Source organism: Salmo salar, chromosome 11 (assembly GCF_965601325.2).
Source record: "Salmo salar chromosome 11, fSalSal1, whole genome shotgun sequence".
Classification (NCBI taxonomy): domain Eukaryota; kingdom Metazoa; phylum Chordata; class Actinopteri; order Salmoniformes; family Salmonidae; genus Salmo; species Salmo salar.
Window position 1 is genome coordinate 32717501 of NC_138301.1, and position 17961 is coordinate 32735461.

Here is a 17961-nt window from a genome sequence, read left to right on the forward strand (position 1 = left end):
GTAGAAATCATTTCAAATTCCTTATATTAAGCAAACCGGACAGCATCATTTTCTTTTCTTTTTTATTTACAGATTTCCAGGGGCACACTGCAACACTCAGACATCATTTACAAACGAAGCATGTGTGTTTTATGCGTCCACTAAATCAGAGGGAGTAGGGATGACCGGGGATATTCTCATTATAAGTGTGTGAATTGAACCATTTTCCTGTCCTGATAAGCATTCAAAATGTATGAGTACTTGTGGGTGTCAGGGAAGATGTATGGAGTAAAAAGTACATTATTTTCTTTAGGAATGTATTGAAGTAAAAGTAAAAGTTGTCAAAAATATAAATAGTAAGGTAAAGTACAGATACCCCAAAAAACGACTTAAGTAGTACTTTAAAGAATTTTTACTTAAGCACTTTACACCACTACCATTTCTCCTCCTCTCCTCCTCACCCAGTATCTCTCCTCTACCTCCATTTCTCTACTCCATCATTCCGGCTCTTCTCTCCTCCTCTCCCTCCATCTCAGTGGGTATGGATGGATGCTATGCATGTCAGCACCAGGAAGAAAGCACTACAGTGGCTTGCTTTCCCAAAGTATGAGTCAAATTGTGTGGAGTTTACTGTCTATGGGCTTGGTTCGCTCCTTTGCTCCTCTCCATGTCTGGGGTACCAGTCTCTGGGCTGGGAGTGGGGGTATCTCTGCCTCTGTCTGTGGGTTACTGTAGCTCCTCTCCATGTCTGGGGAACCAGTCTCTGGGCTGGGAGTGGGGGTATCTCTGCCTCTGTCTGTGGGTTACTGTAGCTCCTCTCCATGTTAATGAGTATTATTTTAATGAAGCAAAGCCAAGCGAGAGCTGCTTCCTCACGTCGAAAAGAAAACAACAAAGAAAAGGATAAAGAAATCTCTAAATGTGTTAAGACCTACTGATATTTTATAGTGTGAACCAAAGATGCTACCTCACTCAATTTACATTTGTGATTTCTATCACTTTGATGATACCAAAGATAACCAAAGATTTTGTCATTGCACGGCCGACATGAGTGATGTGGATAGAAGGTTTACTGTATTTCCTTATCCTTACCCCCTCCTCTCCTCTCCTCTCGTCCTCCTCCCCTCCCCCTGCTCTGCTTGGTCTCTCAACATCTCCGCTCTCTACTTATAAAGCTATAGGTAGACATGATACTGAAGCTGTAGACTATGTTACCAAAACAACGAAGATGTTGACAACACTCTAGACATACATATTAACAATGTTCTAAAAACAAATGTTGACAACGTTCGAGAATGATATGTTGACAAAATTCTAGAATGATGTTGACAACATTTTAGACAGAGGTTGACAACGTTCGAGAATGACATGTTGACAAGGTTCTAGAATGTTGACAAGATTGTAGACAGACATGTTGAAAACGTTCTTGAATTATATGTTTACTATGTTCTAGAATGATATGTTGACAACATTGAACGTTCTAAAATTACATGTTGACAACATTCTATACAGACATGTTGACAACCTCTCTAAAACTCCCAGGACGAGTGCCTTGCTTGAACCAAAGTGTTAAACCACTGTTGACCTCTCTATGACCTTTGACCTTTTACTCTTTGAATACCTCAGCCTGTAGAGAAGGGCCACTACTGAAGACTAAAGGAATATCTCTCACTCTCTCCGTCCTTATCTCTCTCTCTCTCTTTCTCTCGCTCTCTCTCACAAGTGGTGCTTTCGCCAGCTCAACCATGCAATGAAAACATACCAAAGGAATTTCTGATCTCCACTCCTGCTGATATACCAAAGCTCTTCTTCTTCTTCTGTCTCCCCTGCCCCCCTCCCTCCCACTCTCCTCCCATCCCCTTTCCTCCCCTTTGAAGGAAGGCCCAGCACTCTGGCCGTGTTTGTCTCTGAATACCTCATAGTGAGAACTCTGTGGTTCTGTGGAGAGAGATTGTCAAAGTGGGTCAGGCAGAACTCAACTAGTTTGGTAACTAATGTTGTTATTGTTACTTCTTTCAAAAAGCTTTATGGTTCTTATTTATTTGTTATGTTTTTTGGGGCAGAAGTGTTCTGTTCAAGGTCGCGGAGGACAAGTTTCAGGGTCTTGAGGTTTGAAACTTGTCTGGATGGAGAAATGAAGTGTACTATTTTGTTATCAGACGTTGGATACTTATTCCGATATTATTATGATGGTAGACTATTGTTTTTTACAGGGTAAAACCAACAACTGCTGTGATAATGTGTTCATATGTTTTCCTTTTCTCGTCTTCTGTGTTGTGATGATTTGATTTGAATGGAATTGTGTTTTTGTATTATTGCTTAACCACTGCTTTAATTTATGCCTTTGTAGAACATCTAGATTTGTATATAGTAGGTTTTTTGAGAGAAAACAAACAAAAAAACAAACAAATGAACATTCAGTTTTGTCTTACAGACTTATAACGTTCTCCTGCTTAGATCAGATGAAGGAGCGGGTTTGTGTTCTTCTTCTCGTGTATCACAGCTCTGTCACTTCAACATGTGTTCTGAACACTGCCAGAGACCACAACGGGCCGACACACGTCTGACACTACATCCTATTTCCTATGTAGTGCATTACTTCTGACCAGAACCCTATGGCTAATCCAGGATGTGATCAGGACAATATTGAAAATCAGGATTTTCACTAGGGGATGTGTTCGTTTCATATCTCTACTAACCCAAACCCTATGGCTCTGTTCAAAACTAGTGCACTATATAGGGTGTCATTTCAGATACAGACGTTCTACACTTGGTACGTACTTCGCTCAACAGCTGTCAAAAAAGCAGCAGTGTGTAATGTGTTTTCTATTCTTTTGACTTTTCAATTTTTTTATTTTATTTTATGGGTATTAATAATAATAATGAGCATCCAAAGATTTCTAAAACAAACCAAAACGTGGAGAAAAAAAGGAAAAATAAATGAATTAAAACGTTTGAAAAAGCACTGGCATTTGTGAGTTTAGGAGATGTTGAGTTTTGATTTGCCATTCGCAGCACGGGTATAGATGTTAGTAGAAGGCTGTAGGCCGGGGGCTTCTGTAGTCAAGGTTACTCAGCCATGTAGGGAATCTCCTGTTTAAATGTACAATCTGAAGTGATGTTTTAAACTAAACCAGGGCTGTAAGTCCTCTCAGTGTTGCTCAACCCAGTCCTCTGGTGCCTGATTCATACTATAGGGCCAAGCCGAGCTGTACTGTGGTGGCCTGGTTACAAATGTGTGAATCAGGTATCGGACCACCAACCATTTCACATATGAGGTCTGTTCCAACACTTGCACTCCTCTTTCAACTAAGTCAACTAATCATGAAGCCCGTGACTAGTTGAATCAGGTGAGTTAGAGCTGGAATATATCAGATATATAAAACAGTTGGTCCCTAAGGACTGATCTGAGTCACTTTGCTGTCTGACACACAGAGTGAGGTGGGTGGAGTTGGGGGGGGGGGGGGGGGGGTCTGGGCGGGGCAGCAGGCCTGCCAGGGGCGGGGTCAGAGAGCTTGTTCTGAACTGCATCTTAAATTAAATCCTATTCCAAATATGTGATGTAGTGCATTAGGCAGGGAATATGGTGTGATGAAGTGCACTATATAGGGATTAGGGTGTGATTTGAAACATATGCCTCTTGTTCATAATATTGTGTCCCTGCCGCCTAGCTCCACACAGTGTCTGTTGTTTGGTGCAAACTCGTGTAATGACAATGAGCAAAGTCTAATAAACCTACAAAGAAACGTGTGTGTGTATATGGGTGGGACAGCACTTATCTGGTCTCTGTATGTGTGTGTGTGTGTGTGTGTGTGTGTGTGTGTGTGTGTGTGTGTGTGTGTGTGTGTGTGTGTGTGTGTGTGTGTGTGTGTGTGTGTGGTCAGTGAACTCAGTTTAGCAGCTTGAAGCTGTTTAGGGCTCATCTCATTTCTCAGTAGTAGCCGTCCTTCTTAGAACAGGCCCGGTTACAGTGGATCCTGACACAGTTAAGTGGAGTCTAGATGTTTTAGCTTTCAGCCCTCTGTTACTTTCTCTTCCATTCAATCTCCACAGGCCATACAGTTCAATGGGAATAGCCATGCAGACGACAGTGTGTGTGTGTGTGTGTGTGTGTGTGTGTGTGTGTGTGTGTGTGTGTGTGTGTGTGTGTGTGTGTGTGTGTGGTGTGTATGTGCATGCACCATGCTTGTGTGCGTACATTTGTCTGTCTGTGTGTCTCTGTGTGCTTCAGTATATGTGTGTTACTGTGTCTCTAATCAGGCTGAGTCTCATCACAGTACTGCAGCGCCTGAAACAATCAGACGTTTGGGCAAATCTGAGGTGGTACCCTATTCCCTAAAAAAGTAGTGTGCTAAAGGTGGTCATTTTGAATGTGAAAACACTAAACAATAAAGGGGGGTGAGGATCTCACTGGGGGCAGGGTTGCAAAAAATTCCCTGGGAATTTATTTAAAGTTCCTGGAATTATGCAACCTTACTTGGGGCCTCTTCCAGAGATTATTCATATATTATAAAGAGTTCTGGAAGGTTTTGTTGAACAAAAAATACCGAAACCAACTCGCTTACATTTATTTCCAAAGAGAACCCAGTAGTTGTTTCTGCATTTTCCAGTTCACACTGAGTTGTTTTGGTGTAAACCAGCCAGTGACAGGAGTCCATTGTTATTATTCCCATCAATCCTTCCTCTGAAGCCGTCTGTCCTTCATATCAATCATCATAGTGTCTAGTTGTGTTTATGTGTGTGATGGGCTAGAGGGATGTTGGGCTAGGTGTAGAGATGCACAGTTCTTGGCCCATATTCATAAAGTGTCTCAGAGTAGGAGTGCTGATCTAGGGTCATTTGTTCCCTTTGAATCCAAGTAAATAAGTGGTGTCACCTTCTCCTAGATCAGCAGTCCTACTCCAAGACACTGTCCTTATGGGCCACAGTATCTCATAGCTTGGTTGGTTTAATCATTTAGGTTGTAATATTCTTGGCTTTGCTACTGCTCGCTCAGTGCTGTGCAACATCACCTGCTGTGTTTGCTAAACAAAACAAAAATTGGAATAAAAATAATAAAGAGAAGCAAGTGATGATGTCACCCAGCTTTTGATTTTCAGCGTTAAAATGTAACATTTTCTGTAGTCACTAAAAAGTAGAAAATAAACAGTTGGAATTCCAGCACCTGAATCCAGACTCATGTCATTTCCTTCAATACTGATGTTAGACTCAAAAGTGTATTTCATATGTGCAGTACCAGTCAAATGCATATGTGCAGTACCAGTCAAAAGTGCATTTCATATATACATTACCAGTCAAAAGTTTGGACACACTTACTCATTCAAGGGTTCTTATTTATTTTTTCATATTTTCTACATTGTAAAATAATAGTGAAGACATCAAAACTATGAAATAACACCAATGGAATCATGTAGTAACTATAAAAGTGTTAAACAAATCAAAATATATTTTATATTTGAGATTCTTCAAAGTAGCCATCCTTTGCCTTGATGACAGCTTTGCACACTCTTGGCATTCTCTCAACCAAATTCATGAGGTACTCACCTGGAATGCATTTAATTGAACAGGTATGCCTTATTAAAAGTTAATTTGGGGAATTTCTTTCCTTCTTAATGCGTTTGAGCCAATCCGTTGTGTTGTGACAAGGTAGGGTTGGTATACAAAAGATAGCCCTATTTGGTAGAAGACCAAGTCCATATTATGGCAAGAACAGCTCAAATAAGCAAAGAGAAATGACAGTCCATCATTACTTTAACATGAAGTTCAGTCAATCTAGAAAATGTCAAGAACTTTTAAAGTTTCTTCAAGTGCAGTCGCAAAAACCATCAAGCATTATGATGAAAGGACACCAATAATAAGAAGAGACTTGCTTGGGCCTAGAAACACAAGCAATGGACATTAGACCAGTGGAAATCTGTCCTTTGGTCTGATGAGTCCAAATTTGAGATTTTTGGTTCCAACCGCCATGTCTTTGTGAGACGCAGAGTAGGTGAACAGATGATGCATGTGTGGTTCCCACCGTGAAGCATGGACGAGGAGGTGTGATGGTGTGGGGTGCTTTGCTGGTGACACTGTCAGTGATTTATTTAGAATTCAAGGCACACTTAACCAGCATGGCTACCACAGCATTCTGCAGCGATATGCCGTCCCATCTGATTTGCGCTTAGTGGGACTATAATTTTTTTTTCAACAGGACAATGGCCCAAAACACACTTCCAGGCTGTGTAAGGGCTATTTGACCAAGGAGAGTGATGGAGTGCTGCATCAGATGACCTGGCCTCCACAATCACCCAACCTCAAACCAATTGAGATGGTTTGGGATGAGTTGGACCTCAGAGTGAAGGAAAAGCATCCAGTGCTCAGCATATGTGGGAACTCCTTCAAGACTGTTGGAAAAGCATTCCACGTGACTACCTCATGAAGCTGGTTGAGAGAATGCCAAGAGTGTGCAAAGCTGTCATCAAGGCAAAGGGTGGTTACTTTGAAGAATCTCAAATATAAAATATATTTTGATTTGTTTAAAACTATTTTGGTTACTACATGATTCCATGTGTTATTTCATAGTTTTGATGTCTTCACTATTATTCTACAATGTAGAAAATAGTACAAATAAAGGAAAACCGTTGAGTGAGGAGGTGTGTCCAAACTTTTGACTGGTACTGTATGTAGTAGATCAAATGTGTTTTGAACTGCAACTGGCACCTACCCCCCTCGGCACTTCACCTCTGTAGATTGTTATTTTACTGCTGCTCTTTAATTATTTGTTACTTTTAGGTCTTTTTCTTAAAACTGCATTGTTGGTCAAGGGCTTGTAAGTAAGCATTTCACTGTAAGATCTACACCTATTGTACTTGGCGTGTGTGACAAATAAAATTTGATTTGATTTGATTGACATGTCTCCACCTGTTCTTTTAAATGCCCACTGATACACTGCACTTCTATTCTTCCACCACTAGATAGCAACGTAACACAGTGTAACTCAGTCACCTGCAGAGGGATTCCTCCAGCTGATACAGTATGTTGTTCTACTGAGGTCTCTTTGTGTTGTCATCATCACAGATCCTACAGGGTTTCCTTTGTCCCATGCATGTCAAATGAGTCAAATTGTACCCTTTAAAACCTGTTTTCTGTTTATTTAATTGAATGTCCCACCCATCCAGACACTGTAGGACAGGTTAAATATAGAGAATGGATCAGGGACCAGAGTGGAGACAGACATGCCATAGTTGCATAACAGGTTATCTGTCAGCAGCATTTTATCTGTCCCTTGTTTTGGAATCACACATGCGTGCGCACACACACACGCACAACCGTGAATATAGTTTCAATTATGAACTTCAAGAGCAAGCAGCTTATAGGTCAACAAGTTTGAGTGCAGTAATGAAATACATTACATGACCAAAAGTATGTGGACATCTCCTTCCAATATTATGGGTATTAATATGCAGTTGGCCCCCCCTTTTCTGCTATAACAGCCTCCACTCTTCTGGGAAGGCTTTCCACTAGCAGTTGGAACATTGCTGCAGGGACTTGTTTCCATTCAGCATCAAGACCATTAGTGTGGTCGGGCACTGTTGTTGGGCGATTAGGCCTTGCTCGCAGTGGACATTCCAACTCATCCCAAAGGTGTTCGATGGGGTTGAGGTCAGTGCTCTATGCAGGCCAGTCAAGTCCTTCCACATCGATCTCGACAAACCATTTCTGTATGGACCTCGCTTTGTGCACGGGGGCATTGTCATGCTGAAACCTGAAAGGGCCTTCCCCAAACTGTTGCCACAAAGTTGGAAACACAGAATCATCTAGAATGCCATTGTATGCTGTAGCGTCTAGATTTCCCTTCACTGGAACTAAGGGGCCTAGCCCAAACAATGAAAAACAGCCCCAAACCATTGTTCCTCCTCCACCAAACTTTACAGTTGGCACTATACATTGGGGCAGGTAGCATTCTCCTGGCATCCGCCAAACCCAGATTAGTCCGTCGGACTGCCAGATGCTCCAGAGTCCAATGGTGGCGAGCGTTACACCACTCCAGCCGACGCTTGGCATTGCGCATGGTGACCTTAGGCTTGTGTGTGGCTGCTCGGCCATGCAAACCCATTTCGTGAAGGTCCCGACGAACAGTTATTGTGCTGACGTTGCTTCCAAAGGCAGTTTGGAACTCGGTAGTGAGTGTTGCTTCAGCACTCGGCAGTCCTGTTCTGTGAGCTTGTGTGGCCTACCACTTCACGGCTGAGCTGTTGTTGCTCCTAGACGTTTCCATTTCACAATAACAGCACTTACAGTTGAATGGGGCAGCTCTAACAGGGAATAAATTTGACGACCTGACTTGTTGGAAAGGTGGCATCCTATGACGGTGCCACGTTGAAAGTCACTGAGCTCTTCAGTAAGACCATGTTTGTCTATGGAGATTGCATGGCGGTGTGCTTGATTGTATACATGTGGCTGAAATAGCCAAATCCACTTGAATGGGTGTCCACATACTTTTGTATATAAAGTGTAGCAAGGAAGCCACCCTTTGTCATTTTGCTGTGGTAGGATTTATTGTCACGCTGAATGTATTGTTGAGTGGATCTATGACAAATTTTCCTCTGTGAGCAATACATGGTTGACAATATTACTCAAAAGTATCAATAGTGAGCACTGAGTAACGAATAAAACATCCCTAATCTTATTATAGGCCTTGTGAGAGCTGGTGGCCTGGATTCGTGTTGTCGTTATTGACCGATTCACTGTATTCACTTTCAAAGACAATCAAAGCGCTGACTACTATGCACAGTTCAAACAAAGAAAATCTCAAATTTGAATTGTCAAAGTGCCACGATATTGTCACTCTTTTAATCTGCCTATGCGGCTTTCTCGTGCTATTAGAGTTCCCAGGCAACCCTCCAAATCAGAGTATAAGTGGGACACTCAGAGAAAATTGTCTCGAGTTTACGGCGTTAGTGCTGCGTTGATGTGCTCTTCCGGGTTTTATATTTCGTAGTTGTGAAATACGACTTTTATTCGTTTTATTCATGTGCTTTTTGGTCTGAACAGTTCTGTGACGTTTCACCACTGACCTTTTGCCTTGCCAAACAAAAGATGACAACTCCAATATTGGTAAAAATTTAGCTACTTTGACCATATTGTCAATGTTCAACAATTTAAACAAGCCAACTAACTTTATTATAAACAACGTTAGCTAGTTTGTCAGGCCAGCTAAATCATATTGGCTGAAGAACTGTTCAGACCAAAAAGCACATGAATAAAACGAAGTCGTATTTCAGAACTACGAAATCTAAAACCCAGAGGAGCACATCAACGCAGCACTAATGTGTATCTGAATACGTCAAGCACCCAGAACAAAATGTTCACATACAAAATACACGTGCCACGTGCAGACGTGAACGCGCATCCAATCCACCAATCAAATCAGAGCAGTGGCCGTCCCGCTACAATGTATCCATCCTGGCCTGTACTGAGGTACATTTACACAGAGTTATAATGTTCATTTGAACCATGTTTAGTGTATGGTATTTGTTGTCATCTTGACACATTGTCAAACTGTAACCAAAAAGTTTATAGATCACGGTTGCTATCGCAGCAGGTTCACTCGAGGGCTGGTACAGGAAAGTGGTCTAGCTGTTGTTGGGACACGTGACTGAGAAAAGACTGCGCTGATCTGTTTTGACACGGGGACATTGCTAGAGAGAGGGGAAGAGAGTACACAAAACGAGTTTATGGATAAGAAAGAGCACACAATATAATTGTGTTGCGAACGGTATGCGCCTGTACTGTGTTATTGAGTTGGACGAAGTTCGCTAGCCAGCGAACCGTTGTTTTGGAAGAAGGAAAAAAGCTCGCTAGCCACTGCGACAAGTTGGGAAATAAATGGTCAGCTTGTTTTCTGACAAACTTTTGATATGAGAGAAAGCTAGTCAACAATAACTAGGTAACTGACACAGGACGTGGCTACTTTACCTCACTATGTTTCAAGACAAGTGGAACCGATGCTTCTGGACAACACGGCGTTTAGCTAACGTTGGCTGTTTTTCCAGAATGATCGGTTGAAATAGGTCTGTCCTTTACTCGAGCCCATTGTTATCGGAGGTGGATCACTAGCTACCTGCGCGTTGGGGTGTTTTGTTTGAGAAGGTCGTCATCAGATCAGATGCCTGTGTGTTGTTTGTTTGGTCAGCTAGCTAAAGCCACGTTTGCTAAGCCAAATAGGTGAGGTTACAGGAGCACAGCAAGCTGAAAGAGAGAGAGAGAGAGATGCTTCGTGACGGGACTACTGTCGTGGTTTTGGTGGTGGAATTTGAGACGTTTATATTTGGGGGGTGGACAGCCAGATTGTCAGCTCAATGCCTTGTTGGCTAGCTAGGTGGTTGATGAAGCAATAACTCGGAGCTAATCTAATGTTTGACGATCAGATTTAGCTAGCTAGCTCAACTGTTCGTTGGCCAGTTAACAGTGGATCTGACTCGATGGACCTGTACAGTAGCAGTTTGGTAACAAAGCGTTGCTTTGTCGGGTAAATTAGGGGGCGATTGGCAGCATACAGGCTACCCAGCTGGTATTGTTGCTTAATGCAATAAGTCAGCAATCCTTTGGAAGATTTGGATCCACACAGTCAGACACACAGCAGTATATTGCTGTCAGGGCTGTGTGGACGGGAGTCTAAAGACCGAAGACAGACAGACAGACAGAGGCTGCCGAGGCTGCCAGATTCCCAGAGGGATCCAGATGACACTGGCTAACATGAAACCAGAGCGAGGTAAGCTGATCTACATGGATTTATTCCATGCAACAGAAGCTATACTGTTCATAGTATTCGTCTGTGTGAGCCTTCACTACGGTGCCCATCATTGCAGTACTAATAGGGTCATGAGGATCATATTGACATGATCCATCGTTGGCCTGTGTGTGTTGTTGGATCAGCAGAATGTAGCCAGCCAGGCAGTCCCCCGGAAGAGGGAGAGGTATGTAACAGCTGGTTAACTTGCTTGCCTGCCTGTGTTGATAACAAAGTAAACCTGGCCCAGGCAGGCCAGTGAGGTCACGGGATTTAGGACATTCTGACTGCCAAATTACACAATGGATAGGTAAACAAGATGGCTACAGATATCTGAGCAATGGTTTAATTATAACAACACAATGTCATCTTGTAATTTCTGTGAAAAAGCTGTTTTTCGGGAACGAAATGCAGCAGGTCACACTGACATGGTGGAACAACTCACTGCATGATAAAACAGCTCTAGCTTCTTTTGTGTGCCTGAGAGCTCTGCGTTATTCTGTCAGTCTCTGGTATGGGTATGCTGCAATGCTCAAAGCCCTTTGTTCGAACTGAACATCTTCACTGTGACTCTGAATCATCACTATGAACAGAGATTTCGATCTGCTCTCTGCCTTGTGTACTGTCTGTGTGTTTACATGATGTATGATTAACATGAAGTCTGCAGGGCAGCCAGCTTTGTCTGTTTTCATATCAGGTTTATTCAACCGCAGCAGCAGTGGTCTGTAATGCCAGCTCTATTAGTAATACATGGACTGTATTGTATGCCCGCTGCCTGCCAGTCTAGTCTGCCTGCCTGGACATAGTCTAGTAATGTAGTGATTCCCTCAACATGCTTGTCATTAATCCAAGGTTGGTTATGATTCTTGTAGGGGCAACAACATAACAGCAGCTAGTTGGAGCTCAGAGCAGCTAGCTGATACTCTTTGGCCTTAGCACATTACCTTCAATCAGAAGACATTCAGCTTCTGTTTGTTTTAGTTACCACCAAACATGGAGTCAATCAATAGGCCTGTCTTTATCTACTGTTCTGAGGCCTGTATTAAGACAATATGGCTGTCTGTATCTACTGTTCTGAGTTCTGTAGTAAGAAAATAGGCCTGTCTCTTCTGTACTAGCTTGGTCTCTGTCTACTGTACTGGGACCTGTTTTCACTAGTCAGACAATAGGCAGGGCCTGCAACTACTGCACAGAGGTTTGATGTGGTCACACAGCAACCACTGTCAGACAAAGGAAGCCCAATCAGAGATTGCTTTTCCTACTACACAACAAACCCCACACCATCAGTGTCCTACACCCCCATCTTACTGACACTGTACTGTAACATGTCTCTCTACCCAATGTCCGGGTGTAAACATGTTGTCCAACATCAAAAGGCTGAGATTTCACCCCTGCACACTGACTCTGGCTTTACCTTTAAAAAGAACCCAGGGTTCATGGCTCTGACATATGGATGTGGTAAACACACACACTGTACATATAGTAAATAAATCACACACTTACTGTACTACACACTGCAGTTTTTCTTTTTTTGCTTGGTCAATTGTAAACAACAACACACAGTTTTACTGAGCTAAAGAGACAGATCTGTCTTTTCCTGCTGGATCTCAAGTGACTGTAGTTGGACTACATTTACATTTTAGTCATTTAGCAGATGCTCTTATCCAGAGCGACATACATGAGTGCATACATTTTCGTACTGGTCCACGTTGGGAATCGAACACACAACCCTGGCGTTGCAAGTGTCATGCTCTACCAACTGAGCCTTTCTTTCCCTTCCCCCTCATATAGATTCTGTTGTTGGCTCCCTGTCGGTCTGTCACGGTGGTTCTATTAATAATGTCTAATTGCAATAGAAGCTGCTCTGGAGCAGTTCCCATATGACAGGCCAGCCGATGCTCCCACTGTTCTATTGTTATTATGGGACATACTGTTCCTCTGGTTGAAAATGCAGACAGACAGACTGCCCTCCCTGTACTCCATCTCTCTCCTCCGTTTGTCCTGATCCCGTTCTTCTCTCCTTTCCTGTCTTATCCTCTCCTCCTCCTCCCAGACCCCCTCTCTCCTCCTCATCTCCCTGGCGAGGAAGGTGTTTACGGAGCATTCTAGCCTCTACGCTGAACTAGTGACAGGAGTTAGTTTCTCTAGGCTTTACCCCCGTGGACTTACACTGTCTTGATTCACACACCCACAACGTAACAGAGAGAATGTTTAGAGAACTCGTTCTTATTTAACGGGGGAAGTTAAGAACAAATTCTAATTTACAATGACGGCCTACCGGGGAACAGCAGGTTAACTGTCTTGTTCAGGGGCAGAACGACAGATTTTTACCTTGTCAGCTCGGTGATTCGATCTAGCAACCTTTCGGTTACTGGCTCAATGCTCTAACCACTAGGCTACCTGCTGTCCCATATACAGGGAGTACCGGTACAGAGTCAATGTGTGGGGGCACCGGTTAGTCGAGGTAATTGAGGTAATATGTACATGTAGGTAGATGGTGACTATGCAGAGATAATAAACTGAGAGTAGCAGCAGCGTAAAGAGGGGTGTGGGTAGCCCTTTGATTAGCTGTTCAGGAGTCTTATGGCTTGGGGGTAGAAGCTGTTAATACCAATTACGTTGGTAACCAGTTTATAATAGCAATAAGGCACCTCGGGGGTTTGTGATATATGGCCAATATACCACGGCTAAGGGCTGTGTCCTAACACTCCGCGTTGCGGCGTGCATAAGAGCAGCCCTATTGTCCATATACCACACCCCCTCTGGCCTTATTGCTTAATTAGCCCATCGCCGAAGGCCCCGAACAGCCAGTAGAGCACAGAGTTGAGGGAACTCTCACCGACAGCCAGGCCCGACAGAACAATCAGACAGTCAATCTGACTATTATGTCAACCTTCTTGCAGTGATTCACCTACAACAGGTGTTTTGTTATTCACCATACAAACAGGCAGGTATAAAAGGACAGGCGATATGTTATTTCACTAACCAGACAGAATGACAGGCAGGTATAAAAGGACAGGCGATATGTTATTTCACTAACCAGACAGAATGACAGGCAGGTATAAAAGGACAGGCGATATGTTATTTCACTAACCAGACAGAATGACAGGCAGGTATAAAAGGACAGGCGATATGTTATTTCACTAACCAGACAGAATGACAGGCAGGTATAAAAGGACAGGCGTTATGTTATTTCACTAACCAGACAGAATGACAGGCAGGTATAAAAGGACAGGCGTTATGTTATTTCACTAACCAGACAGAATGACAGGCGGGTATAAAAGGACAGGCGTTTTGTTATTTCACTAACCAGACAGAATGACAGGCGGGTATAAAAGGACAGGCGTTATGTTATTTCACTAACCAGACAGAATGACAGGCGGGTATAAAAGGACAGGCGTTATGTTATTTCACTAACCAGACAGAATGACAGGCGGGTATAAAAGGACAGGCGTTATGTTATTTCACTAACCAGACAGAATGACAGGCGGGTATAAAAGGACAGGCGTTATGTTATTTCACTAACCAGACAGAATGACAGGCGGGTATAAAAGGACAGGCGTTATGTTATTTCACTAACCAGACAGAATGACAGGCGGGTATAAAAGGACAGGCGTTATGTTATTTCACTAACCAGACAGAATGACAGGCGGGTATAAAAGGACAGGCGTTATGTTATTTCACTAACCAGACAGAATGACAGGCGGGTATAAAAGGACAGGCGTTATGTTATTTCACTAACCAGACAGAATGACAGGCGGGTATAAAAGGACAGGCGTTATGTTATTTCACTAACCAGACAAAATGACAGGCGGGTATAAAAGGACAGGCGTTATGTTATTTCACTAACCAGACAGAATGACAGGCGGGTATAAAAGGACAGGCGTTTTGTTATTTCACTAACCAGACAGAATGACAGGCGGGTATAAAAGGACAGGCGTTATGTTATTTCACTAACCAGACAGAATGACAGGCGGGTATAAAAGGACAGGCGTTATGTTATTTCACTAACCAGACAGAATGACAGGCGGGTATAAAAGGACAGGCGTTATGTTATTTCACTAACCAGACAGAATGACAGGCGGGTATAAAAGGACAGGCGTTATGTTATTTCACTAACCAGACAGAATGACAGGCGGGTATAAAAGGACAGGCGTGATGTTATTTCACTAACCAGACAGAATGACAGGCGGGTATAAAAGGACAGGCGTTATGTTATTTCACTAACCAGACAGAATGACAGGCGGGTATAAAAGGACAGGCGTTATGTTATTTCACTAACCAGACAGAATTACAGGCGGGTATAAAAGGACAGGCGTTATGTTATTTCACTAACCAGACAGAATGACAGGCGGGTATAAAAGGACAGGCGTTTTGTTATTTCACTAACCAGACAGAATGACAGGCGGGTATAAAAGGACAGGCGTTATGTTATTTCACTAACCAGACAGAATGACAGGCGGGTATAAAAGGACAGGCGTTATGTTATTTCACTAACCAGACAGAATGACAGGCGGGTATAAAAGGACAGGCGTTATGTTATTTCACTAACCAGACAGAATGACAGGCGGGTATAAAAGGACAGGCGTTATGTTATTTCACTAACCAGACAAAATGACAGGCGGGTATAAAAGGACAGGCGTTATGTTATTTCACTAACCAGACAGAATGACAGGCGGGTATAAAAGGACAGGCGTTTTGTTATTTCACTAACCAGACAGAATGACAGGCGGGTATAAAAGGACAGGCGTTATGTTATTTCACTAACCAGACAGAATGACAGGCGGGTATAAAAGGACAGGCGAAATGTTAGGTCACTAACCGGACAGAATGACAGGTGGGTATAAAAGGACAGGCGTTATGTTATTTCACTAACCAGACAGAATGACAGGCGGGTATAAAAGGACAGGCGTTATGTTATTTCACTAACCAGACAGAATGACAGGCGGGTATAAAAGGACAGGCGTGATGTTATTTCACTAACCAGACAGAATGACAGGCGGGTATAAAAGGACAGGCGTTATGTTATTTCACTAACCAGACAGAATGACAGGCGGGTATAAAAGGACAGGCGTTATGTTATTTCACTAACCAGACAGAATGACAGGCGGGTATAAAAGGACAGGCGTTTTGTTATTTCACTAACCAGACAGAATGACAGGCGGGTATAAAAGGACAGGCGTTATGTTATTTCACTAACCAGACAGAATGACAGGCGGGTATAAAAGGACAGGCGTTATGTTATTTCACTAACCAGACAGAATGACAGGCGGGTATAAAAGGACAGGCGTTATGTTATTTCACTAACCAGACAGAATGACAGGCGGGTATAAAAGGACAGGCGTTATGTTATTTCACTAACCAGACAAAATGACAGGCGGGTATAAAAGGACAGGCGTTATGTTATTTCACTAACCAGACAGAATGACAGGCGGGTATAAAAGGACAGGCGTTTTGTTATTTCACTAACCAGACAGAATGACAGGCGGGTATAAAAGGACAGGCGTTATGTTATTTCACTAACCAGACAGAATGACAGGCGGGTATAAAAGGACAGGCGAAATGTTAGGTCACTAACCGGACAGAATGACAGGTGGGTATAAAAGGACAGGCGTTATGTTATTTCACTAACCAGACAGAATGACAGGCGGGTATAAAAGGACAGGCGTTATGTTATTTCACTAACCAGACAGAATGACAGGCGGGTATAAAAGGACAGGCGTGATGTTATTTCACTAACCAGACAGAATGACAGGCGGGTATAAAAGGACAGGCGTTATGTTATTTCACTAACCAGACAGAATGACAGGCGGGTATAAAAGGACAGGCGTTATGTTATTTCACTAACCAGACAGAATGACAGGCGGGTATAAAAGGACAGGCGTTATGTTATTTCACTAACCAGACAGAATGACAGGCGGGTATAAAAGGACAGGCGTTATGTTATTTCACAACCAGACAGAATGACAGGCGGGTATAAAAGGACAGGCGTTTTGTTATTTCACTAACCAGACAGAATGACAGGCAGGTATAAAAGGACAGCCGTTTTGTTATTTCACTAACCAGACAGAATGACAGGCAGGTACAGCGACAGGTGTTTTTGTTCTCACAGAAAGGGTCAGTCACGTCTGATCACTGGGATGTAGGTCTATGTTGTGTTTTGACGTGCTGGATGTGTCACGCTGACTGTCTTTGTAGACCTCTGGGCTCCAAAACATAAAGGTGCGGTATGTAACTTGAACATAAAAGTGCTCTGACAGGTTCCTGTGTTAGCCGGTACTGTAGTTCAGTTCAAGTTCAGCGTGTGATTCGGCTCCAACCAGTCCTCCCAGTAATGCTCTTATGTAACTGGGGGTCTTATCTGGCTCACGCTGGCCTGACACACACACACGTGTGTACACACACACAGGCTCACGCTCACACACACAAGCTTAGTGGTCAGTCGGGCTCATGCCTGCACACACACACACACACACACACACACACACACACACACACACACACACACACACACACACAGGCTCAGTGGTTGCTCGGGCTCAGAACCAGCACGGGACGTAAGTGTGTTGACCCGACCGGTTCTGTGTTAGTGACATCATCAGCTCCTGTGTGCCGGTCACCTCCTGTGCCCCTGTGGCTCCTCCCCCATGGTTGCGCTCAGCCAACCGGCAGCCATTTCAGCAGGAAGAGTAGGAACCATCTGGCCCGCTCAGTTTCCTCCTGGCATGGGGAAGGGTTAGCAGAGCGCACCACTCTCTATGCCTTCCCTGGCCCATATATGATGCTCTGTGATATGGGCTGCATGTCAAAATTCTATATTGGCTTCCTCTCCTCTCTCCTTCTGTAATATGGGCTGCATGTCAATAGTTTACATTGGCTTCCTCTCATCTTCTCTCTCCTTCCTCACTGATTGAAAAAGACCTGTGTTCAGAATCAGATCAGTGCAGATCAAGAAGAGGGGACAAGATGAGGAAACCACTTTAGAGGAGACCACTAGAGGAAAGTAACAGACTATTGACAATTTCACACACATCCCATAGTTGGAGCTGAGTAGAGTCCCCTTGCTGGGTCAGATTCCTCTTGGCCAACAACAACACACCTCCCTCCAAAAGTCAGCCAACAGCTTTACTGTTCTAAACATGGCCGCCCACCACCATGCATGGTTGCCTTCTCTCACTCACATGTTGTTGCTATATCTGAGATGAACT

The 17961-nt window shown here is 43.4% G+C and overlaps 2 protein-coding genes across 3 annotated transcripts in view; both read left to right on the plus strand.

Moving 5' to 3' along the window:
* The window catches only part of LOC106562487 (hepatocyte nuclear factor 6-like), an 11383-nt gene extending 7955 nt beyond the window's left edge, over positions 1-3428 (plus strand). For both annotated transcript variants that reach the window (XM_014127393.3, XM_014127392.3), the window contains exon 2: positions 1-3428. This exon is cut by the window's left edge and continues 2086 nt beyond it. The gene's annotated coding sequence lies outside the window, so the exon portion shown is untranslated.
* A 5992-nt stretch (positions 3429-9420) lies between these two features.
* LOC106562488 (atos homolog protein A) overlaps positions 9421-17961 on the plus strand; it is a 35896-nt gene continuing 27355 nt past the window's right edge. Inside the window, exon 1 of the mRNA XM_014127394.3 lies at positions 9421-10735. Coding sequence (XP_013982869.3) covers positions 10705-10735 — 31 coding nt within the window. The 5' untranslated portion in view covers positions 9421-10704. The remainder of the gene's footprint in view (positions 10736-17961) is intronic.